Genomic DNA, 26,873 nt, shown 5'->3' with positions numbered 1-26,873 from the left:
TAACATACAGACATACATGACATATTCTTTATTATGTCATCACAATCTAAACTGTTATCAGAATTGTTAATAATATTCCTGCTGTTATATAACCATAACATCTAGATACAACCAAACACATTTGATAACAACATCATCATCTACAACAACAACAAGGATACAAGGATACAAGGATACAAGGAAGTTTATTGTCACATGCATATAGTTACGGGAAGTAAGAAATGCAGTGAAATTATGTCTGGTGTCAGCCTATTTGTGCATTTATGGGGGGTGTAAAAAGTGCAGTAGAAGAGGGGTTTAGTAGATTAAGTGGCAAGGGCTGCATAAGAAAGGTGGGGGAGGATTGGGAGGGGTCACCAACAAGGAGCACCCAAGAGCAACAACAATAATAATAATAATAATAATGATAATAATAGTAATAATAATAATAATAATAATAATAATAATAATAATACACTCTGCAAAATGGCAACTATCATCATCATCATCATCAGTGCTACATTATTTTCCTGTGGTTATGGACTTCTGGGAAATATATATATTTGAATTTATTTTCGTACAACATGGCAACCCTGTTATACGCGCCTTTCAATGTCAAATCTGCCATATTTACCATAACATAATTAAGCCTATAATGTTTTTGTCGGTCGCTTTGTCAAGTACAGAGGAGAAACGGTAACATTTCAATATGATTTAACTCGAGAGTTTTGTATCCATTGAATTCACTGGTAGGCTGCTTTACATCAAGCGATTTCAACAGAATCGCCCGATTTGATGACATTAGCGACGCGCATTCATCTCACATTGGCAATCAGAAAGATTTTTAGCCAATCGAAAGTCATTTCTCTGTGAACGCTGTTCGCAAAAGTTTAATTTAATTGGTTGGAATGCCTGTCGCTCATAAATGGGCGGAGCACCTGGTAATTTCTCCGTCAGTACTGTCCTGTCACCGCCGAGTTGTCCTGAGATGGCTCCATGGCATCACATTGAGCAACGGAGAACTACAAAGTTCATAAATACTCCCTCTGTTGGTCGTGGGAGATTCAGGAAAACGGAAGCAAATGACTACTGTTCTTTTCATTAAGTTACTTCATTGCTTGAACCATTGTGGAGAGGGAGCAAGGACATGGGGCAAGAACTTGAGTTTATGACAGTTGGAGCTAACGTTAGCACTAACATTAGTTATCGTTAGTTAGACTAGCTGCGTCAGACCACAATCTCATTTTTTTCTACGGATAGAGCTAGCTCGCTAACCAGCCATCTGGGCAGTTTTTATACAGAGCAAGCAACTGAATCATAATGGCTTTAATTTTGTTTACGAGATCTCGGGCTCCATTAATGAAAACGTCAAGGTCCTTAAAAAACGAATTCAGAAAAGGTAAGAAGTTGTTTTTTAAAGTTGTTAACATCACACCTTTCGTCATAATAATTTGTGAACTTTTGTATAATAGCGTTATGTGATGAGGACTGATTTTAAGGCAGTGGCCATCATCTAGCTTCTAACGTTAACACAAGAGGTTAAGTTAACGTTAACTAAAAATAGAATGTCACACTTTAGCGTCATATATATATATATATATATATATATATATATATATATATATATATATATATTAAACGTAATGTGTCATGTCCTAAATTATATCGATCACCCATCTATTGTTTACGGAATTGGACTTGTTATGTACCAGGTTTGGCAGGGATTTAACCGGCTGCCACGGTCTGAAACAGAAAGTTCATGACCTAGCTAACGTTAGTGCTAGCCCCTCAACCAACGTTAACCACGATAAGGATTATGGTTAGTTAGCTACATCAGATCAAGGGCATGGCTTGGAGATCCACAGCCTTGCTATCCTGGTAGACGGGTATATTATTTAACGTTAATATATTTACAAATGTAGAAAAGCCTTTGTCCCTTTAAGTTTCCATTTGGTAAACTAGGTATAAATCGCTGACCTGCGGCTTTGCATTGTGCTAAGGTACAGGCAATACCTGACAACGTGTAAACACGTGTTAGTCCTTTATGTCACATTTTACAAGTTAGGCCCTTTACCTAGCTACTGTAAGTACATTCCAGAAACACTGGTGTTTTAATATGGCTGAAAGAAAGCATCGCAGTTAGTGTGGTCATTGTCGGTGTAATACAGAAGACTAACGTTACAACTGTGGAAGGCTTTAACCGCATAATCGTTTAACGCTGGTTAGTAGATATCGATCAATTTCAGACGACGTCCCAGGTTTCCAGTAGATGGATGCTTAGTTTGCAGTCGAAAGATCAAGAAGGAAAGTATTGGTGCTTCGACGACTCGACATGACTTCACCGACATAAGAAGACATCTTTTAAGGCACAAACTACTGTGCATTTAGCTGTCTTTCTCCTACTAGCTGTAGTCCTTAGACTACGTTTTCACCATCAATATCACAAGTTCTAGAATGCTTTCGTTTGGTTATTTTGTGTTTGATTTTATTGAATGCTAAGTTATTCTAAATAACTGACCTTATCTAACTAGTTAACTGATCCATATTCTTGACATTGATTGTCTAAACCTGAAAATGTGAAGTTAACGTTACATTAAAGCAGTTTATGGAATGCGCTCTTTGACAGCATTATCCCACGTCCTTTCTATTTTCCCATGTATCGAAACACATTGCGGTTGCGCTTAAATAAGAATTGCTTAGTCTTTTTCCGAGCTTAGACGCCGAATATAATGTTATAGAAATAGCATCATTATAGATTCATTTAACTTTCGACGATGACAAAACAGTAGGTTTGTGGAAGATATCCGTGTTTGTGTCCTTTTGAGGCGACATGCATCGTTTATGAGGGAGAATGCTGAACAGTCACCCGATGCGAGGTTATTTGAGGACACCTCAGTTCCCCACTGTCTGAAACGAGGCCGCTGCAGTCTGCAATGGCGGGGTTGCTCAGTGCATCGCAGACACTGAATTACATCTCGCATTGTGATATATTAAGCCGTAGTCATTTTTTAACCTCAGAGGTGGACACATTTAGTTCAGTTTAGAACAATTAGTAAATGCATAATAATGTAGAACTTAACCATTGTGGTATATGTTGAATGCAGGTAGGGGGGTTGCCCATTTCTAGGTCGGCCAAAAAAAATAAAATAAATGTTTTGCTCTCCACATCCCAGCCTCTGACTCAAAACTGCACTACACAACTGCAGTGTCACCACACAAACACCGTCAGCCTCCAAGTTACCTAGCAACCCTCTTTAGTATGGGATACCAGGTAAACCTCACTGCTCCCTTTCACTTTAAAGTCCCTCTTGTGGAAGTTGGGCAATATGTTAGTGATGGCAAATGAGTATTATACAGTTTTTAGACAAATACAAAGGAATCAGATGGGTGATTACTGTGAATGATGAAAGGATGCATTCTTATGGTTAGATACACTAAAACATACACTGACAGCTGATAAAGGCGTAAAGATTAGGTTATGTGTCCGATCTCTGGTTAGTCACAGTTTTTGTGGCTGTGCTCATTAATTGCTCTGTGCGCCACTGAGGGGCAGGCAAACCGCAGACTGGCAAGTGACCGTGTTAATCAGTCACATTAATGCTCTGGTTCCACACCTGCACAGCTAAACATTAACCTGTCTCAGCACACATTCAGGGTTGCTGGGTGTACTTGGATACAGTACATTCTCAAATGGCTTGCGGAGCATTCTATGTAAAGGCAGTCCACATGCACTCGAAGAACTAAAGTCTGTCAGAAATACCTAAATTACAGCCTCTGCAGCTGCATGGTTCGTAAACTTTATGGTCTGTCTGCTATTTGACCATAGGGATTGACTGTAGATCTTTGTTTGACACAATTGGTATTTATTCTATTGCAACTACATACGTTGCTGGTAGGCAAACTGGAACATGTTGCTGTTGTCATAGTTGCACAGATTGCAGTGTTCCTGAAAGCATAGTTGGCCCACAGTCGCCATTCGCCCCCATGTGGGTGAAGCACAGCCAATCAGAGTAAGCTTCTCCTCTGAAATGGAGCCAATTGAGGTGGCTCGCTTAGAAGTGGCCAATAAGAGTGAGCTGGGAAGTTGGGTCACTGCCAGTCTGAGCAAGCTGCCCTACCTTGAGAGCCTAAAATAAAGACGTCAAGACGGCTGTCTGCTTCACCCGAGCATAACATAGATTAACTGAGGTTTTCATCAAATTATCCAGAATGTGATTCCAGTGTGGGCCCTTTTACAGGTTCTGTGAGCGCTTCCAACCTTCCTGAAGAGAGTGTGTGTGTGTGTGTGTGTGTGTGTGTGTGTGTGTGGACTGAGATGTGTGTGCTAAACTTTATGACTACTGCCCTGAAACACATCTGTTGTAGCATAGAGGCGCCAAGCGTAGGCTTGTTTTCCCCACCTTCAATTTTACTGCTTGAGTTCCGTAACATAGCGTTGTTTTGTTTGTCATTGTTGTCCCTGTTTTCCAGTCAACTGCCATACTCACTAGGCCTAGATTGTTGTGCTTGTGTCTGCTGGTGTTGAGCTTATTTGACAATGGTATGAACGAAAGAGGATGACCAGGAAGTCAACTTCCTGTAGGGAATTCATTCAAGCCGTGTTGAAATGCCCTTGACTTTGACCCTGTATTTCTCCCCTCTGCGTGTTTCTGTGATGTACAGCAAGTTGTGAAACCACGTTTAACTTTCCTTCCCCTCTGTCTGCTCTCACACGGGTCTGTGTGTGTGTCGGGACAGGAGGGTCAGGAGTGGCGAATCATCGCAAGTATTTTTATGGTTCTGCTCCACTGGAGCTCAAAGGCCTCCGTGCGCCCCGGTTCGTGCGACGTGTTATCACGCTCACGCTCAGAAGGAGAAAGCTGCTCAATGTGATAAGAGTGAAAGACACACACACACACACAGCACACCCAATCATACATGAGAGAAGTCATAAAACCTACTGTAGGCGTTGCGTATGGCGAGGGGAAGAGATATAGAGACAAAGGCACACAAAAATAGTCGTGAGCTGATTTCTGGTTTGTGAACCTTGACTATCTTGCCCACATGCCAGCAGAGTGGACATCATGCGGAGTGAAGACCCGAGGGCCACATAAGACCTAAACACAAATGCACAAGCAGGAGCTGGCACAGAAAGCCTCAGTCCCTGAGTTCATCCCGTCACCACTGATCTGTCTGGCACGATTTCCTTAGGGAGAAAAGCTCCTGCAGTCTGCCTGTTTTGCCCTAGTTTACCTCAAGGAAAGCCCACAGCCACCCAATCATGCTGAAAGAGACTGAAATGAACTTTATTGTGTCCATTTTTGTTTCCAGGTCCAGCAAAACACTACCCCTTCTTTTGAAAATATGAGGCCATAGTGTACTTGTTTCTGGTGTAGACAGCTGCAGCATTTTTCAAGCCAGGATGGTTAGCTGTTGTATTGGCTCTGTAGGGAGACATGATGGAATAGCATTAGGTAGCGTGTGACAGCAGAAAATCTTACCCACCCCCCCCACACCAGCAGTCTGTGGTATCACTAACCACTCGAGAGCTGTATTTTTCCACTGGGTGTTTTGGGTGTTACCATAGCAACAGAGCTCTAGCAGCAGGCAGGAAGTACGTACGGGGACCACAGAGTTTGTGTGTGAAGGAGAGTTTATGTTAGTTCTGTGTGTCAGTGCAAGACCACACCCGAAGGCCTCACTCACAGCAGGCTTGTGTTGTCTTGTGTGGAGTGTGTCACTGAAACTGATACTGGGCTCTCATTGACTGGCTCCTGCATCTGGGCTTACTGTACGTAGTTGGCCTGTTCTTGGAATTGGCGTCAGACTCGGGGATAATTCCATGCTGGAGAATCCAAACCCACATTTGCAGCAGCACAGCTTAGTGTGTTGAATAGGTCTGCCAGCAGGGTATTCTTCGACCCGGTGAGTGTCTTAACGATCTGTGGGGCAGCTAGACCTACTACATGTAGACCTACAATAGGCCTTTACATTGTGATTAAAGTCTTAAATGGCTCTTTTGATGCAAGGGTGAAAATGTTAAAAATAGCTCTTTTGATGAAACGGTCTAGACATGCTGAGTGAGAAGTGAAACATCTCAAACAGTAATGTGACAGAACCAGCATTGTCCTAACTGGCCAAGTGCCACCCCTGGGTAGGATTTCAACTGTGCCCGAGAATCTAGCACACACACCATGGATACACCTGCCCTCACTGGACACTCCAATTGGCTGATCCCATGTCTGCCTTACTTTCTTGACCCCCTGCTTACTTAGCAACCGTTGTTGCGGTCCATTGTCTCAAATTGCTTCTGTGTGCTCAGCAGCACATTACAAATTACAAATTGAACATGAGACCTACATAATACAACAATTTAGAATTCAGAACTCAGAAAGAAACAATGTTACCTTTTTATGTTTATAGACAGTGTATGTTTTATTTCAGTCAGTGCTTGATAATGGTTCACAGAAACTGTATTTGAATTCTAGGATGAATCATCTAGGATGCAAAAAACTGATGATGTGATGCTAAGCATTCATCAACTCATGCCCAGTTGTGCTATGGTTATCTTGTTTTTTTTTTGTTTTTGTTTTTTTGGTTGAATTCTTATTCAAAAATAAACATCAACACGGAAAGTAGTACCCTGAAGGACTCTGTAGCAACCTACTTAGGACGTGCACACACTCTCTCTCTCTCTCTCTCTCTCTCTCTCACACTCACACACACACACACACACACAGGTTAACAGCATTTCTCTTGGGCCTACTAACAGCGTTTCCTCAGGACTTCCTCTTTCCTGTCTGAGTGAAGTAGAGCAGGGGGCATTGGATCAAAGGTCACGGAGAGAGAGAGTTAGCGAGTAAAAGAGAGAGAGAGAGAGAGAGATGGATGGATATAAGAGGAAGGGAGGGATGGAAGGAAGGACAGAGGAAGGTTGACGAGCGGATTAGACAGGTGAATCCACTGTGGAGACTGCATGTTCTGTGTTGTATTACTGTAGTATATCCTGGAGCTTTAGACGGGTGAGGAGGGGTCAAGAGAGATTTAAGTTACTGGTCTTGAGTAAAGGTCTCGTCTGCTGGAGTCAGACTGGAAGACTAGTGCGTATGGAATAGGATTAGAGGCTCTTGTGGATTGACACAAGTGCTCAGCCTTAACAGATGGGTCAGTAGACTGTGTGTGTGTGTGTGTTCGCTCGTGCGCAGTGTTCCCAGATGATAGACGAGCAGGGTTTCCACAATAAAAAAGGTCAGGGCTAATTTTATCCACCCCCACCTCTTCTTGCCCCCATAATAACCTCTGGGGCTGTATTCACATGTTGAATTCAGTGTACTATGTATACAAATACACACGAGTGTGGACATAGTTGTGGAGAGAGCATACTCAATACAGTATCGTGCAGCTCATAGACGCTGAAAGGTTTAAAGTTCTAAGTGTACCACACAGGTTCTGCTGTATTGGCACAAAGCGCTGATTAACCTTTGAACTCAGAGATTTCATCAGTGCACCACTGCACTGACTTTGGGGCAGTGACCTTAGGAGCTGTTTGAGGTCTGATTCAATCAAGTGTCCAATCAATGACCTCTGCTCACATGTGAACAGGAGCGAATGTGTTCGCACATTCAGAGACTGTGTTGCTTACACAAGTGTGTCCTTTGCAGGCCTCATAGTGAAGGCTCTGACGCTTGAGTACACCAGTGTCCCTGTGTCCTTTGCCAAAAAATGTTGTCTCTGTGCTCAATGTGGCCTACAGAGGCACAGGCCCTGATTTGATACTCCCACTGCCCTAGATCCAGCCTCAGCACCCACTGGTCTAAAAAAAAAAAAAAAAAAATCAGCCGCATTTCTTGCAAGCATGCTCTCATTTATTGCTGGTTCACATTTGAGCATATTCTCCTCCCAGGTCCACAGTATTTGGGAGTGTTCTACAAGGCTAATTAGTGTTTTATTAGTGGGGGGGGGGGGGGGGGCAGGCATGATGTCATCTGTGAGATTGCAGTGCTAGCCAAGACTTGTCTTTTAGAGGTGGGAGATTGTGGTCAGATCTCCCTGGTGCAGTTTGAGGATGACTACAAATAGAAATCATACAGATCTTGAGCTGTAGTACCTGCTTTTTAAAAACCTTGGTGTATGCTAGGGCTCGGTTAATTCCTGCTTGTGTGTGCGCTGAATTAATATCACCATGGCAACCTCCACTATAGCGAAAACGTGTGTGTGTGTGTGTGTGTGTGTGTGTGTGTGTGTGGGTGAGAGAGAGGAAGACTGTCCTTATGCGACCCAGCTGAGGGCGGTATCTTTGGCTAAGACTCTCGCTTGCGTCACAGCACTTGGCTGCCTGTGATTGGAGGAAACAGCATCTTGCCTGCTGCCACTGAACATGAAATGCTGAAAGCGTTCACCTGCTGTGCTGTCACCAGCAGAGGTGTGGTACACATCTCCCCACATGTTCTACATTTCCGAGTGCATCGAGGGAAATCAGGAAATGCCCCAGACTCTTACACCCTTTGGGGAAGCAATATGGCCTCGTGAATGTTTAAATAATCATACAAAAATATGAAATAGGCCTATTTGTGTGACTTGTCCCCTGATGGAAAATTACTGAACTGGATTCCCCAAGGAATTTAATTGTAATGGGTGCAGTCTGCAGCCCTGTTCCCCCAGCCTTTTCTTCAGAGGAACTAAATCAATTCAGAGAATAATGATCTAGGATTACCGAATGTGATTACATGATGTGATTATGAAACCATTTATCAAGGCTGTTAAAATATTAGGGGCATCAGATGCAGTTATTATGCAGGCATCATTTTCTACCACACCCTTCTATTTAATTTCTCTTCCCCTTTCTCTCTCCCTCTTTCTCTCTCTCTCCCTCTCTCTCCCTCATACACACACTCACACTTGCATCTGCACCCCCACTAGGGATGTAACGGTATGAAAATTTAACCTCACGGTTATAGTGACCAATAGGGCTGGGACAACGCGTCGACGTAATCGATGACGTCGACGCAAAATATGAGCGGCGATTCGTCAAGCATAACGTGTGCTGCTAAATATTTTTAATTTTACACCTTCAGTGTTTTCCATACGTTGACTAATCTGTGGCTGGGCACCAAAACCGGCCACCTAACATTGATGTTCTATGTTGTAGGCCTACTATTTAAATTAAAGATAAGATAAAATAATTTCATTGAGCTGCACTTTTTACTCACACAGCCTTTCCTCGCCCCGCCCGCTCTCTCTCGTAACGAGCCCGCTGCTCCTCCTCTCCAAAATATTCACGATTGTTGAAGGATTGTTGTTACTGCATAGAACACAGTGGGCTAAATTGCTATTAAATATTAAATCTTAGCATCGTGACCATGCTGCGCAAATTTGTTCAAAACTGCTGCAGTAAAGTTAAAGTAAACTCTGCTAAGATCTTATCACAACATGGTACATTGAGGAGACTAAACTAAGTTAAGTTACAGTATGCAATCAAGCAGTATCTCAAAGCTAATGTTAGAATACTGTGTGGATGTCAAGCTTAGCATGCTTACTTGCAGCTGCTTGTATTCGTTACTCATGCAGGGCTCATTTTATTGACTCTGAATGTTTGCAAAATCCCGATGTAAATGGAAAAGTGTTTTCCAAGACTCAAAAGTGCTTGTCCAAAGGAGGAGTACGAACCGTTATTTGAACTAACTACGAATTGCATCCACACATCAGCAGCCTTTTAACTGTGTTAATGTTATTTGCAAGGATTCCCACAGGAACGTCTTAAAATGACAGGCACTCAATTAGACATGCACTACTGAACTTTATTGAATGCTACCTCTGACTAAGAATGCATTACTTTGCACTTGTATAGTCTTTTATTTTGGAATCTTAAGAGCAATAAACATATATTACAATGTTAAAGAATTCATGTTTTTTCATTCAGAATTGAATCGGACTGAAAAAATGAATCGTTAGATTAATCGATGCATCGAAAAAATAATCGCTAGATTAATCGTTTAAAAAATAATCGTTTATCCCAGCCCTAGTGACCAAAATTATCACGGTTTTCGGTATTATCACGGTATTTCTAAAAGTGTGTTCAATATGTTCAGAAAGCACTGATCGGCCTACACAAGCTGAAATAGTTTCAAAAAGTGTTCATATTTAATTGGCTAGGTGCTTATGGCTTAACTTACCCTACCATAACTTGGAGTTTGCTATTTCTGTTATTTGGATGCAATGAGTGAGACCAAAGTAAGCGTTCAAAATAAAACTTTAGGCTACTGTATTCTCCTGATGACGTGAGTGGAATGGATTTAATGTGGACGCGAACATAAAAAGACGCAGAGTGGCTACATGATGCAGTGCACATTTTGCGGTGAAAAGGTTCCGCCTTTTAAAATCAGGTGTCGCCTAATCCGAATCGTAGTTAAAACCATCAATTAGACAACAGAATCAGTAGGGTACCAGTTTTGTTCCATTGTACCAGGCCTACTGTAGCCTGTCAAAAGCAGGCTCGGATGAAGCTGGGAAGGATTAAACACACGGTTTCCACACCGCGGTAATCAACAGTTATCACGTATACTAAGCTACCTTTCATGACTACCCATTCTTAATCCTAACTCTATAATCCATAACACCACACACACACATGCAAGCATGCACACATGCAGTGCCAGTCACGTATGCTGAGTAGTCATCTCCCTAATCCCGCTACACAGGTAAAGAACAGTGGCAGTGATGGTCATTCTCGTTCCTATACAGCAACACACACACACACACACACACACGTCACTTGTTCCATGCAGTTGATCGTGAAAACACACACACACACACACACGCACACCCTGTAGATAGACAGGTTATTGCTGGATTTATGGGACTCATGTTATGTCGTTGCAAGACGGAATGGCGTGCCATATCCTTTTGAATGGGTGCCAGGCAGAGTAACATATATTTAGCTGTCGTGACTGTGTGGCATATCTGTCAGCACATGGTTCTGATGTAATGCAAAAGGCATATAAGTTAAGGTGAGTCCAGTTGCAACATATTTACAACCATCTAGATGTCCTTGTTGACTTACACAGTGGATGTCTTATCAGGGCTCCTGTGTGTGTGTGTGTGTGTGTGTGTGTGTTCGTGTGTTCCCCTTCTTTGCAAATTTGGAACCAAATAAAAGCATTTAATTGTGTGTAGTGAATGAATAAGCGTGACCGTGTGTCAGTGAGTGTTCCAGGAGGTGTACTGTGACGCACTATTGTTATTTTTGATGTTGGAGTGGACGCTGGCACGTCAGGGCTCCCAGACGGGGACAGTTAACCCCAGCCACACACACACACACACACACACACACACACACACACACACACACACACACACACACACACACAGACTGACCCCTGTCTGACCAAAATATGATATGTCTGTCTGTCCCAGTGTTCCATCACACATACTCAGTCATTTACACATAGATACTCACAGGCAGACAGGTGCTGTGTGTGTGCGCGTGCGTGAGAGAGAGGGAGACAGCACACAAACGCATCTTCAGTTTTAATATGAGCAATTGAGCGTAAGGGATTGCTGCCAAGAAAAGATAAAGTATTCATCAGATGTCAACATTGTGTTTAAATTGAATGATTAAATCTCTCTCTTTCTCTCACAGGGAAGTTCACAGAAGGTGCCTGTATTAACTGCACATCTCTTCGGTTATCCTCTCACAGGTACACACACACACACACACACACACACACAAAATGATAAAAACCACAAATGATGTTGTCTAAATGTGGATGGGTTACATGATTATGTGAGTCCTTGTTCCTGCATGTGAAGTACATAATAGTAAACAATGACAGTGGTGATCCTGAGGAGATTAGCCCATTGATTGGTCTGGCTTGTTTGAGCTCTTTGCTGTGATGTCTGTGATTGATTGGTTGTCCTGTCCATGTCTTTTCCCTGTAGTCCCGATGTCCTCCGAGGTGGCCCTGCGTCTCTGGCCTCGTCCTGCAGCCCTGACCCTTTCTCCGCGTGGATATCGACGCGAGACAGCTACTCCCAGCGCTCCGAGCGTCTCTACTGTGCCGTCCTCGTTGCCAACCCTCCGCTGCCGCCGCCGCACGGGGCAGCGTGTGTCCGCTCGCGGCTTGCGCACACACACGGGCGCCAGAACCCTGTGCGGTGGGTGCACACGAGCGCCCGTCGGTGCGACGACTCGAAGGTCGAGCGCTCGCTCAAGTCGCTGAAGGACAAGAACAAGAAGTTGGAAGAGGGCGGGCCGGTCTACTCGCCCACGGTGGACGCGCAGATCCAGCGGCGGTCGCTGGGCCAGCGGGTGCTCGACGAGGTCAAGCACTATTACCACGGCTTCCGCCTCTTGTGGATCGACACGACGATCGCCGGACGCATGTTGTGGAGGGTGCTGAATGGACATGGGCTCTCCCGGCGAGAGCGGAGACAGGTATTCAAATATGCCGTCCATACTCTGTAGCACTGCACATAGTATACTGTACATACAATTCAGTCTTGTCACTCATTTTCCTGTTCCTGTTCTGGCTCAACCGGTGGAACAAGATGTACAGTATCTCAATACATACCAGGGTTTCCGTTGTCAGGTAATTACCGGACATTGGCCGAAAAAAAAATTAAATGTCCGACAAAATTAAATCTCTCCGGTCAAATTGTCCGATTGAAATTGGCTAATAATCCCGTCCCCTAACGCAATCTGAATTTGAGAATAAGCCTTAATATGTAAGCCTATATTATACGTCCTCTGGCTATGTTTTTAAATGAACAGGCTCGTTTGAAAAGTAAGCTATTAAACAACACGCAACAAGCCTATGCTGCATTTCAAATAGGAAGCGCACGCTTAAAACGTCCATGTTAAACAACGAACAAATGAGTGAGGCGGTTCAAACATGGCCAGGCCCAGGCAGACTAGCCTTAAAAGTTTTTTCAGAGGCCAGATGCGATGGATGATAAATTGGTAACGTCTGAAGCCTCAGATGTCCGGTCAACTCCACCACCACCACCAGATAAAAAGCAGAAGTGTCGGGCGTATCTGTCGGAATCAGTGACATTGGAAGTGGAGTTGCGGGGTTGCGGCCGCTCCAAGACACTGTCATTCTCCGTGTACACTGGACATGCAAAGTGTTCTTTACCCAAAGCATACAGTAGGCCTATGCGTTCTCTGTCTATGATCTGCAGGGTTAGGGCCTCCTCGACGAGGCGATTGCTGGTCCGAGGAGAATTTCTGGCACAATTAAACGGTATCATTGAACCGCGGACCAAAAGAAAAAGAAACTAAACATTTCCCAGAATAGGAAACATTTCTTAATTTATTGTTTTCAAATAAAGAGGCATAGCCTTAGGGGGTAGTGGTGTGAGCGCTCATTCTTTTGTGTGCGCATCTTTGCAAGTTAAACAGTGGAACCACTGGAGATAACGTGGGTAGCAGCAACAAACAACGTAGCCTTTTTAAAACAATGCATGAAGCGGACTCTTGCTGTCCATGAAAACATATACTGGCTAGATCTTGTTAAGCATGTTTACGTAAGTTAGGCTAATGAACATGTTGCATTCTATTCTACATGATTATGTGATTCTTTAGGCTACATAGCCTGTATCCAGTTTTCCTCAATTTGATTAATTAAGAAGGGATAATAGGATATTTGACCGGCATATCATCAAAATGTCCGGAAAACGAAACCTCTGCCGGTCACTTTGACCGGCACCATTTTTTTCTAGCAGAAACTGATACATACATACTGTATACCTACACAAGATGTACAGTATCTCAATACGTACATACTGTATGCCTACACAAGGGGAGGAATGTACACTCACAAGCATATACACACAATCCAAAGTATCAGTTACACTCTCAAGTGTGTGTGTGTGTTTGTGACTGTATGTGGTGTGTTCTTGTAGAAAGGTGCTAAAGCTTGTGGGTCCAATACACACACAAAAACACAGTCACATGTTGTGGTCCTCTACCCCCTGGGAACGGATAATTTAGAGAGGATGTGGTTATCTCACTACAGAGCCCTCACCGACTTCTTTCCTCCGAAAAAACACACGTTTTCACCTTTTCACCTACACGGGATATAGAGGGCAACGTTGGTTAGCGGATAGGTTTAGTGTGTTTGTGTGTGTGTGTTTGTTTGTCTTTGTTTGTTTGTTTATTTGTTTGTTTGTTTGAGTGTGTCGTTGTGTGTTGTGGGGTTAGAAGGGCAGGACCTCATGTTCTCTCTTTTTTAATCTGTGGCATCTAACTCCTGATTGGAGCCAGTAATGAGATTGAGGATTTAAATCGGACTCATGCTGCCCTGTAATAGAACATTTCCTTTATAGTCACCTGACCTAGTGTCCATTCCTGAAAGGAGCCAAGCTAGCCATAGGGGCAAGCCAGTGGCTTGATAGAGGCCTATGCAGTATTGTAGCTTATAATGGAATTGGACAATGATATTTTCAGATTTTCTGGGATTTTTATTTCCATGAAGGTCTTACAAAAGCATTATTGCACCTTCATGTTTATCTTTAGATTTAGTCTAATAGTATAGTATGGTGTATATATACTCTTTTGATCCCGTGAGGGAAATTTGGTCTCTGCATTTATCCCAATCTGTGAATTAGTGAAACACACACAGCACACAGTGTATACACAGTGAGGTGAAGCACACACTAATCCCGGCGCAGTGAGCTGCCTGCATCAACAGCAGCACTCGGGGAGCACTGAGGGGTTAGGTGCCTTGCTCAAGGGCACTTCAGCCGTGCCTACTGGTCGGGGTTCGAACCGGCAACCCTCCGGTTACAGGTCCGAAGTGCTAACCAGTAGGCCACGGCTGCCCAATTTGGTGTTATATTCTTTCTAGTCCAGTGTATGCGGCATTATACTGACATGTATTTTGGAAGACAGTCATCAAATCATCCAGTGTACTAGTTTTACAGCGTGTTTAAAACACAACAATTAAGTCAAACTTAAGTACTGACTGGTGCCAATACTTAATGTCTAACCTAATGCTTAGCTTAGGCAGCATTATTAATGACTGTGTGGTGATGCAATTGAGTGTGTGTGTGTGTGTCCTCCGCAGACCTCCATTTACTTTTTTATAGCCCCTGATATAGCTGTCTCTATGTAGTCAATGATTGATCAATTAGGACTCGCATCTTAATGTGTGTGTGTGTGTGTGTGTGTGTGTGCGTGGCGCGTGTGATGGGGGGAAAAGGGGGATTCAGGACAAGTGAGACTTCTTGGACATTTTGGGACAAACTGGTTGAGAGAGGCTGTGAGAGTGTTGGAAGGTAGCCCAGTATCTATTGTGGTAAAATGATAGTCCATGGAGGCCTGCAGTGTCCTCAGTGAGGTGAAGAGAGGGGTCAAATCAGGCAATCTCTCTCTCTCTTTCTTTCTTTCTTTCTTTCTTTCTTTCTTGTTTTCTCTTTCTCTTTCTTTCTTGTTTTCTCTTTCTCTTTCTTTCTTGTTTTCTCTTTCTCTTTCTTTCTTTCTTTCTCTTTTTCTCTTTCTCTTTCTTTCTTTCTTTCTTTCTCTCTTTCTCTTTTTCTCTTTTTCTTTCTTTCTTTCTTTCTTTCTCTTTTTCTCTTTTTCTCTTTCTTTCTTTCTTTCTCTTTCTCTCTCTCTTTCTTTCTCTTTTTCTCTCTTTCTTTCTTTCTTTCTTTCTTTTTCTTTCTTTCTTTCTTTCTTTTTCTTTCTCTCTCTTTTTCTTTCTTTCTTTCTTTCTTTCTTTCTTTCTTTCTTTCTCTTTTTCTCTTTTTCTCTTTCTTTCTTTCTTTCTTTCTTTCTTTCTTTCTCTTTTTCTCTCTTTCTTTCTTTCTTTCTTTCTTTCTTTTTCTTTCTTTCTTTCTTTTTCTTTCTCTCTCTCTTTCTTTCTTTCTCTCTCTCTCTCTCTCTCTCTCTCTCTGGGCGGAGTGCTGCGAGTGAGACGCGTGAGTGTGGCCGCTGTGCCTTTTTTCACTGTTTTCTCTACCTCTACTTACTTTTATATATTTTTTCTTTGTTTGGGTGGTTTGGTTTGGGTTTAAGGTTAAGGTTGGGTGGGTTGCTGTTAGTAGTTCGCTCCGTTTGCTACTTATACCGAGGCGTCTGCCCCCACCTGGGAGCATGGCGGCCTTAGGTACAGGAGTGTTTGGGTCCTTAACACGGCGACATGCCATTAAAATAACAGCTAATGCCAGCGTTGAAGAATGTAGCTTGGCTGTTGGTGAGATGGTCGGTCACGACAAAATCCTCTCCGCGGCTCGTATGAACAGGGCTGTTGTTTTGTTTCTCGAGACGGTAGAGTTGGCAAATGATGTGATTGAAAGGGGAGTAGTAATTGATGCTGTTTTCACCCCAGTGCTACCTTTATCATCACCCTCTAAAAAAGTATTTATTCCCAACATTCCGCCCTTTATCAAAGATGAAATCCTAATTGAATCTCTTTCCCGTCATGGCAAATTAGTATCACCGATAAGGAAGATAGCGATTTCAAGTAGCAATCCACTCCTTAAGCATATTGTGTCGTTCAGACGTCAGGTGCATATGATATTAAAGGATAATAAGGATATAGATTTTACTCTGAATGTGCCCATAGAGGGTTTTCATTATTTGGTGTATGTGTCCTCCTGTCAAATTAAGTGCTTTGGGTGCGGCCAGGTTGGCCACCTAGTGCGGACTTGCCCAAACAGTACAGGCACTCCCGCTGAAGGCGAGGGTGAATCCAATAATGAACAGCCCCCCAGTATTAATGTTCCCAATGGAGAGGGTGCAGAAGCTAGTGGTGTTCAGGCAGAGGGAGGGGAGGAAGGTTCCTCAGCCGAGGTGAGCCTCCCGCGTGGGCCTACCCTTGCGGAGCCAGCAGGGGAAGATGCAGCCCAGGCTGAACCCGAAAGCGTAGATTTTTCCCAGAATAGCGTAGCAGGGGAAGATGATCTGACAGATGGGATTGATTCAGAGGACGAAGGATCTCAAATGGAAGCTGAGGTTGAACCTGTTTTTAAAATGCCCCACAAAGGTCAAAAGCGAACACAAAGTGATGAGACCGTGAAGGCAAAAAAGAAACATGCGCGAGGCCAAAATAAACCCGCTTCGGTAGAAAGTGATTCTGACTGTAGTGTGGATTGTAGTTTGCGCATGAGTGGTTACCCTACTCAAGAATACACTGTGCAGGACATTAAAAATTTTCTGAAAGAAACGAAGCATGTTAGAAATGTTCAGATCGACAGCTTTTTCCCTAATATTGAACAATTCATGGCCAGAACAAAGCAGTTCATTTCTGACGGGCTTTTTTCTAACCCTGAGGTCTACCGTTTAACCAAGTTCCTCACTAAGTTAAATACACTTTTGGGTAAGGACGGTAAATCAAAGAAGGCAGCACGTCCCAAATAAGCAGAATCATGTGTTTAATCATGCAACTTATTTTTCTTTTTCTTTTTCATTTGTTTTTGATCATGGGTGATTTTCGTGTAGCTTCCCTAAATATTAATGGGGCTAGGGATCCCTTGAAAAGAGCCCAGTTTCGACTCCTGTCACGTATTAAGCGTCTAGACGTCGTGCTCTTGCAGAGACGCACAGTGATGCAAGGAACGCGACTGATTGGGCTCTAGAGTGGGAGGGTCTTTCTCTTTTGAGTCACAACTCCAACGTTAGTGGGGGAGTCGCATGTCTTTTTTCAAAGAGCTTTACTCCCATTTCTTATGAAGTGGTGGAAGTTATAGAGGGAAGATTGCTAAAAGTTAGAGCTGTCTTTGAGGATCATGTTTTTGTTTTTGTTTGTGTGTATGCACCAACTACAGCAGCAGAAAGAGTGGCATTTTTAGAAACATTGTCTACTGTTATAGCTGGATGCAATGGTGATGAATATTTGTTTATTGGGGGGGATTTTAACTGCACAGAGCAGGACATGGACAGGAATCATGTTGAGCCGCATATGCTTTCACACAGAAAGCTTAGTCAATGTATGCAGACACATGACCTAAGTGATGTGTGGAGGAATTTTCACATGGATCAAAGACAATATACTTGGACTCATGTCCATAGTAATATGATTTCCTTAGCCAGGCTTGACAGGTTTTACTGCTTTAAACATCATCTTAATATTTTTAAGAACTGTGCTATTACTCCTGTAAGCTTTTCAGATCATAGTTTGGTTGTGTGCAGTGGGTTCCTGAGCTCAGTGAAGCCAAAGAGTGCTTATTGGCATTTTAATACCACTTTAACCCATGATAAGGAATTTAGAGATGTTTTTAAAGCTTTCTGGGATGGTTTTTGTGAATGCAAGACATCTTTTATCTCCTTACAACAGTGGTGGGATTTTGCCAAATTACAAATCCAACAACTATGTAAACAGTACACTCGAAATATCACAAGTGACAGAACCCGGTCAATTGAAATGTTGGAAGCAGAGTTAGTAGAAATTCAGAATTTGGCTTACTCTACTGGGGATCATGATGACATTGACAATTTGGCAACCAAGAAGGGCGCCTTAGCTGAGCTGCTAGGTGTTAATGCACAAGGAGCGTTGGTCCGTTCACGTTTTCAGTGTGTGGATCAGATGGATGTGCCTTCAAAGTTTTTCTTTAGCTTGGAGAAGAAAAATGGCCAGAGGAAATGCATTCATTCTTTGCAATCTGAGTCTGGAACACTTTTGACCAGTGTGCATGATATTCGAAATAGAGCTGCACAGTTCTATAAAGATCTATACGGGAGTGAACTAAGCGGTGTACAGGCTGACAGTGTGTTCTTGAGGGGATTGCCTCAGGTTTCAGAGGAATCCTTGGCTGAACTTGATTCCGCTCTGACGTTGGAGGAACTGGAGAGGGCCCTTCAAGGTATGGAGTGTGGCAAGGCCCCTGGCCTGGATGGAATCCCCATAGACTTTTATAAGTCTTTTTGGTCTGAGGTGGGGGAGAATTTGCTTGCAGTGCTTAACGACAGTCTTGCTAAAGGACTTCTGCCCGTGAGCTGTCGTAGGGCAGTCCTCACGCTTCTACCTAAAAAGGGTGATCTCACTGATATAAAGTGCTGGAGACCCGTGTCGCTCCTGTGTAGTGACTATAAATTGTTGTCCAAAGCACTGGCTAACGGATTATGCAGGGTGATAGATCAGGTCATCCATCCGGACCAAACATACTGTATTCCCAGTAGATCCATTTTTGATAATGTTTCTTTAGTCCGTGATGTCATAGACATGGCTAAAATTTTGGGGCTTGATGTGGGTTTGGTCTCTTTAGACCAAGAGAAAGCTTTTGATAGGGTGGAGCACAGCTATCTTTGGGACGCGTTATATGCCTTTGGATTCAGTGAAGGCTTTATTCAGAAGGTCAGGGTTCTGTACAATGGTGTGGAGAGTGTTCTCAAAGTCAATGGTGGTTTAGGTGTTCCTTTTAAAGTTGGCAGAGGGGTAAGGCAAGGCTGCCCTTTGTCTGGTATGCTATACTCTTTAGCAATAGAGCCTCTTTTGCAGCAAATAAGACTAACTTTGAAGGGTGTGTCTGTGCCTGGATGTAATGTACCTCTTCGGTTGTCAGCCTATGCTGATGACATAGTTCTTCTTATTAGTGGGGGAAGGGATATAGAGATGGTTGTTGACATTCTTAAGGAGTTTGAGATACTCTCATCGGCCAAAGTTAATTGGTCAAAAAGTGAGGCTCTATTGCTGGGTCAATGGGTGGAGGGAGTGCCCAGTCTCCCAGATCATTTGAACTGGAGGAAAGATGGTTTCAAGTATTTGGGTGTTTTTCTGGGGAATGATAAAATTATGGAGAAGAATTGGGAGGGGGCAGTTGAGCGGGTTAATGGAAGGCTTGAAAGATGGAAGTGGCTATTGTCAAAAATGTCATACAGGGGGCGGGTACTTATCATTAACAATCTGGTAGCATCGTCCTTCTGGCATAGACTATCCTGCGTAGACCCTCCACCTGACCTGTTGCAAAAAATTCAGTCTGTTTTGGGGAATTTTTTTTGGGATGGGCTGCATTGGGTACCTCAATCTGTTCTGTTTTTGCCTAAGGATGAGGGGGGGCAAGGCCTCATACACTTGCATAGTAGGACTGCAGCTTTTAGACTGCAGTTTGTAAAAAGGCTCTTGACAGGGCCTACAAATGTTGCATGGAGGTGTTTGAGCTGTGCAATACTGAAAATGGGTGGGAATTTGGGGTTGGACAAATCCTTGTTTTTGATGAGACCAGATGTAATGGTGTTTTCAAATCTGCCACCATTTTATCGTAGTTGCTTGAAAGTTTGGGCCTTGTTTAATGTCAAAAGGTTTGGTTCTGCAGTCTCCTTATATTGGCTCCTGAGAGAGCCTGTGGTTGGAGGTGCACGTCTGGATATCTCCTCAACCAATTTGCCTTCGCTTCAGAAGATGCTGTGTGGTGCCAAGATTGTCACTTTGAAAGATGTAGTTGACCGGACAGGGCCACACTTTGGGAATAGGAGGGGGCTTGCTGATTCCATGGGACTGAGATCACTTCGGGTTGTGTCGCAGCTCCTGGAAAAATGGCGTGCTGCCTGCACCTTGGATGAACTTAAGCTACTTGTGGACTATTGTTCAGGGGTGTGTCATCCTGACCAACTGGACCCTTTTCCTAGGCTGGTAATTGCACCCAATTTGGATGGGTGTACAGGTCCACTTTTAACATCTAGGAGCCCAAACACTATGTTGCTGGATATGGTCACGGGGAAACAGCTGTACCATGTCTGTGTAAAGGTGTTTAATAGCTTTTTCTTTTTGTTTAAGGTTAAAACCTTTGTTTTGCTTGCTACAAAGTTTATTTTGTGCGTTCAGTGAAGAGTTCTCCACAGAGATGTTTGTCCTTGGTTTTAAATATGTCAAAAAAAGACAAAATGTATGCAAACTTCTGAATTTTATCCTGGGGCAAGCCAAAATGGCTATTTATATCACAAGGAGGAATACGGTGGAGAACCTACCAGGAACTAATGTTGTTGTTCTGTTTTCTGCCCTGGTTAAAGCCAGAGTTTTGGTGACTTCCGGTTTTATAAGTTAAAGAAAAATCTGGAAACCTTTGAGGAGGTGTGGTGTACCAAACAAGCACTTTGCACTGTGATTGAAAATGAATTGCATTTTAGCCATCTTTTATAAAAATGGTTTTATTATCTTTTTTATATCTCTAATTTGTGATGACAAAGAGTGATTGATTGACCTGTTTTTGGTTTTGTAAAACTGGAATAAAGTATGGTTAAAATCTTTCTCTCTCTCTTTCTTTCTCTCTCTCTCTCTTTCTCTTTCTTTCTTTCTTTCTTTCTTTCTTTCTTTCTTTCTTTCTTTCTTTCTCTCTCTCTCTGTCTAACACTATCACACTTTCTCTTTCACACCCTCTCATGCTTTCTGGTGGTGGTGCTGATATTACTGTATATAGTATGGTTATGAGATGCAATGGTTAGCATGTCTTCATGACTCGGCAATATCAGCTGTGGCAGGGGAACTTCCTGGAATGATATATTTTGCCATCTGATGCATGTTGCCAGTAAGGGAAAAGTGTATTGTGGAGTCGACCAGTCCACTTTGGGCTTCCCTAATGGACTAGACAGTCTGAAGGCCATATTATTCATGTCTCCCATCGTGTCTGGTCGTAGTGGACAAGTGGCTCTCAGTGTTAAGTGGGCTACTCTGGCAGGGAATATTCACTGATGAGTGCACTGTTAACTTGAGCCTTTTTTAGAATGAGAGAAAGAGAAACCAATTAATTTGCCAGCCAACTTCTGTCAACATATCAGTGCATTTGTTAACATCGCAGTTCAGTATGCACTAGCTGCTTCCTGCCAAGTTCATTATTATACCATATCAGTGTTTGTGTTTTTAAGATTAAACCCCCACCATCCCTGCACTTGCATAACCGGTTTCCCCATCATTGGCCCATAAAGCTCCTGGTCTGGGGTGCATGAGGCCCACGTCCGGCCCACGTCCGGCTCACATCTAGTGCAGAGAAGTCAGAAAATGTTCCTTTGATCAAGCATGATGAAGAGGGCACATAGATGATTTAAAATGGCACTTACAGTGTTTCCCAGATAATTTAATTCCATTTGTGGTGGCTGGTTTGCAGAATTAACTTAAATGCAACAGTTTTTGACTAATTAGCACAGTGTGATTATGATTCTAACCAGATTTAACAACCTGGAAAATCATTGTGTGGTGGTCAATGTTGATATTGTGGTGGGCCACCACAAATCAGTCAATGTATGGGAAACACTGACCTAAGCTTTGTTGTTTTTACTTTCTACACTTTAGAGGCCAAAACAATTCAGATAAACAAACAGGTCTAAAGTAGCTTTGTGAAACCGACCCCTGCTGCTATCTGTGAGGACCTTGCTAACATATCAGCATTAGTGTGAGGCATTAGTTTATTATTGGCAGTTACCAGTGCCTGGGTTCAACCCGGGCTCATTAGCATGACGGGTTGGCAGCTTAGAAATAATCACATGCTCAATGCCTTTTATTTTTAGCTCGATGGCAGCTAGAAACTTAAACAGTGTTGCCTGCATCAGAGGGAATCTTATGCTTGTTTTGGTCTTGACGAGAGTTCAAATTCTGCTATAATGTGTTTTCTTAGCTTCAGGCACCATCAATTGTTCTTCAGCAAGATTAATGGTGGATGTTCTAGAAAACTCTGGGGGAAAAATAAAACATTGCAGATGACCTCCACATTCTCGGGAATTGATAAGAAAGCTTTTGACAAAGCAAAGGTGGGGATGTTATCTAGTTCTACATGGTAAGGCTTTAGGAAATATTAAACAGACTTAGACATTGGATCACTACAGTGGGCGTTGAGCCACCCATTAGTGTAAACATCAGTGCCAGTTCAGTGCTTTAGCCCAGTACAAACAGCAGGCCAGCTTTACATGTGGAATTTGAATGCAAATATGGGTCTGTGGCTTCAGTTTTATTATAATATATGCAGCCACATTACAATAAACTGAGTAATTTAAACTACAAGGCAAACATTCTAAATCTTTATATCACCTTTGATAGAGGCTAATAGAAAAGAGCTATTTTTCTAGGATCTTGTTGACATACAGTTAGGAAGGTTGCGGAATGTTCCAGAAAAGAAAACGATAGCAAACCATAGCAAACACTGCTTAACGTTCTGAACGTACAAAATTAAAAGAAGAACCAGGCAGTCCAGAAGAAGGCCTCTACAGCGCGTCAGTATCTGCGCTAACGGCCAAGCTTCTCCAGTTCCCCCGGGCCTCTCGGAATCTTTGTGTGTGGGGCCAGCTGACCTGGCGCCCCCTGCACTGGCCGCTAACGGCTCGGCCCCACGCCATTCATCTAACGCAGCCCTCTAATCCCCCGGCTTTGCCTCTTTCACATGCGCGCTCTTTCAGAACTCGCCTGCCACCGCTCAGTACTGCTCAGTGCTGTCTCCTCTCTTCTCTTCTCCTCTCTTCTCCTCCACTCCCTCTCCCGGCCACTCTTTTAACTGCTCATTCCTCTTCTTGGCCCCCCATGTCCTCTCTCTCTCTCTCTCTCTCTCTCTCTCTCTCTCTCTCTCTCTCTCTCTCTCTCTCTCTCTCTCTCTCTCTCTCTCTCTCTCTCTCTCTCCCATATTCCTTACTGTCCCTTCCCTTCTCTCTCTCTCTCTCTCTCTCTCTCTCTCTCTCTCTCTCTCTCTCTCTCTCTCTCTCTCTCTCTCTCTCTCTCTCTCCTTTCTTTCTTTTTCTCCCTATGTTTCTTGGAAGTGATATACATGTCAATGGGTGTAGCACAAAGCCCTATTCATGCAGCCTGGCTTAAATCGGCTTCCAAATGCACCCCCTGACAGGCAGGTGGGGAGGGGGTACTCAACCTCTTCTTTTTGTGGGGTAGAGAGAGGGGGGGGGGGGTACAGGAACCCTAAACTGCCCCCTACCTCATTATTCTTCTGTTAGCCAGGCCTCATTGCCCCCCCCCCCCCCCTCTTATTTCTCCCACATGTTTTTTTTCTCCCTCTAATGCACATCTGCTGATAATAGGTAATGATGTGTCAGTTGTTTTTTCTTTATGGTCCCTCACTTTCACCCTTTCCCCCTTCTATCTGCTGTGTACATCTATGGGTTGTGTGTGTGTGTCTGTGTGTATGTGTGTTTCTCTCTGTTAATTAATGCCCCTTTACATTTTTTTTCTTTGAAGCACTCATGTCATGTGTAAGTTTGTTTTTGCCTGGTCCCTCTCCCCCTCCCAGTCACCCTCATCTCCATGGAGACGTGCATTGTGATGCTCGGCTGTGGAATGGACTGCAGTGCCTGCACGTGAAAGTGCAAGGAGACAGAGGGAGGGAGGGAGGGTGGGGCGGGGGGGGATTGCAATGGAGGGAAGCTCAGCCAAGAGAGGGAAGAGGGAGGACATGGAGAGGAGGAAAGGCCCCAGTTCACTTGGCCTGTGTGTGTGTTTGCTGCTGGTGGCTCACTGGCTCAGTAGCCCTCTCTGCTGGTGTACAACCATACTGCTCCACATAGGCACTGCAGTGGAAGCTTTGAGTAGACAACCGTCTCTTTGATCAGTGAAAACTGGTCTTTTTTTCTGAGGATCTCGAGCAGTGCATCAGCTGAATGCAGTATTTTGTGTGTGTGTGTGTGTGTGTGTGTGTGTGTGTGTGTGTAAAAGTGAATGCATGTAACATTCGCTTGCATCATCAAAGATGCTACATATATGCTAGTGTTTAAGCAATAAAGTCACTTATTTTATAACTACACCCAGTTAATGCCACAATTTGATAGTTGAACAATATATTCAGGGCAGTTATACAGTGTATATATATATAATACTATTGTTGTCTTCTGTCAAGTAGCTTCACAGATAATTATGATTGCCTAATTCTGTGTTTTCATAATGTTATGTAATTTCCAGTTCCTGCGGACGTGTGCAGATGTGTTCCGACTCCTCCCCTTCCTGGTGTTCATCATCGTTCCCTTCATGGAGTTTCTGCTGCCCGTGGCGCTCAAGCTCTTCCCCAACATGCTGCCGTCCACCTTTGAGACACAGTCCAAGAAGGTCAGGACCACACCAGCCAACACCTGCCCTAATGGGCTGCTTAAGATGGCTGCTATCGGTCAAGCCTTCATTTATCAGGGGCAGTTCATATGTACACATTATATCACATTGTAAGATACTGATGAGGTGGTGATGTCTTTTTACATATTTGTATGCATATGCCTGTGCTATATACCCTTATAAACAACTAATTGTAACCTGAATTTTGTGTGTGTGTGTGTGTGTGTGTGTGTAGGAAGAGCGGTTAAAGAAAGAGCTGCGAGTAAAGTTGGAGATGGCCAAGTTCTTGCAGGACACCGTAGAGGAGATCGCCCTCCGCAACAAAGCATTCAAAGGCAACGTCACCGAGGAGTTCTCCACGTTTTTCCAGAAGGTACTGTCCCTGACACACACACTTACATGAATACACAAGCTCAAGAAATAATCTGGAAATCTGGAAGGAAGATAAGGAAGCGAATTGTCTGGCTTCATGTTCTGATGGCGTCAAATCAGAGGGTGTGTTCAATCTTGCAATGCTGCACAGATCTGGTTAAATCTCACAATACAAACATCCCTTACGCTCAGTCAGATCTGCACAGTGCATGATCTGAGGCAAATTTCTTCCTACAGATACAGGTCTTGTTATAACCTCTCTGTAGGCTGGGTGAACCCAGCCTGATCTGCCGGCGCTTTCTTTTTCACCCTGCAGCTCAGGCTGGAAACCTGTGCATCTTTTTCTGCTGCTTCCGTTACAATTTTGCCGGGACCAATCACAAGCTGGCTTATCCACCTGACGCGCTATTGGCAGGTTTAAAACGATGACGATAGCGGGAGAGCCTGGAGTTTTCGCGTCGCTCTGCAAACATCACCCGGTTCGTTGGTCAGATTGGTGAATGACTATCAAATTGCGTACAGAGTCTTTTCAACTATGCCCGTTGGATCACGCCTCTTGTGCAGTAGAAAATAAAAAGCGGACTCCTCAGACCAATGTTCAATCTTAAAAGATTGAGCTTGGTCTGGTGAAAGCCAGACTAACCTCTCTGTACACTTTCAAAGTTTACAAAACTTTGGTTTGTCTGTAGAGACACTCACCACACTACTACAGAAGTGTAATTAAATTTTGAGCATTGTCAGTGGTAAAAAATAGTGTTTGTTTTTTGACGTGCTAGCTGACCCCTTAGCATTCACTGTAAGCCCATTCAGTGATGTAAATAAACGGACTTGCTCAAAACTCCACCAGTTAACGTAATTTTGCTCTCAATCAAAAGTTTGAAGTTGTTAACTACCATAAATAGACCCTAGGTTGCTTTTACTCCGGAGTTTACACTTCAAGAGGCTCATTATATATTAATGATTCCTTCTAATAAATAGCGAGTTTAATTAATAATAAACAATAGCTTAACCAAACCAACACATTTGTGTTTACCGTTCACTGCGATGTTGCCAACTGTTAGGACTACCGCTTAAGCAGCTTTACTCTTGGGGTCGTGATTTAGGCAATGACCAATATGTGTTATGTAGGGATGCTCAATATTGGATTGCTGCCAGTAGTCAATATGCTGATATTTTCGAACTCAGTTTGGTTGTTGATAGTGATGTCGTACCAATAACGTTGTGGTGTGTGTGATGTGGTGTGTGTGGGAGCATTCCGTTCACCCACTGATGTTTGTGCTCAGGAAGGCTTCACTTGCTCATGGTATCGCCTTAGCAAATAGAGTTTGCTTTGATATCAAAATAGCTTTGTGTTAGACTTTATACTTTTGGAATTATTTGTTGTCATATAAATAAATGTACCTTCTTCCTGTCCTGTTCTTAGATAGATAGATAGATCCCCAAGGGGAAATTTAAGGTCTCAGTAGCATACAGACATCACACACAACATGCACTTACAGCATAAAAAGTAATATACAAATAAAAAACTCCACTGTACAATAGAGACAGTAGAAGATAAACATGATACTAAAATACTAAATA

General features: G+C 43.2%; 1 protein-coding gene across 4 annotated transcripts in view; it reads left to right on the top strand.

The window, feature by feature from the left end:
* Positions 1 to 922: 922 nt before the first annotated feature.
* The window catches only part of letm1 (leucine zipper-EF-hand containing transmembrane protein 1), a 39,052-nt gene continuing 13,101 nt past the window's right edge, over positions 923 to 26,873 (top strand). For 2 of the 4 annotated variants that reach the window (XM_042072439.1, XM_042072437.1), the window contains exons 1-5: positions 923 to 1,378; positions 11,597 to 11,654; positions 11,896 to 12,391; positions 24,777 to 24,920; positions 25,156 to 25,293. In XM_042072439.1, coding sequence (XP_041928373.1) covers positions 1,300 to 1,378; positions 11,597 to 11,654; positions 11,896 to 12,391; positions 24,777 to 24,920; positions 25,156 to 25,293 — 915 coding nt within the window. In that variant the 5' untranslated portion in view covers positions 923 to 1,299. The remainder of the gene's footprint in view (positions 1,379 to 11,596; positions 11,655 to 11,895; positions 12,392 to 24,776; positions 24,921 to 25,155; positions 25,294 to 26,873) is intronic. The other 2 variants (XM_042072441.1, XM_042072438.1) reach the window with 1 other exon arrangement.

This window comes from Alosa sapidissima, chromosome 19 (assembly GCF_018492685.1).
Source record: "Alosa sapidissima isolate fAloSap1 chromosome 19, fAloSap1.pri, whole genome shotgun sequence".
Classification (NCBI taxonomy): Eukaryota; Metazoa; Chordata; class Actinopteri; order Clupeiformes; family Clupeidae; genus Alosa; species Alosa sapidissima.
Note: the sequence above shows the minus strand (reverse complement) of the source record. Positions and strands in the feature narration are given on the sequence as shown.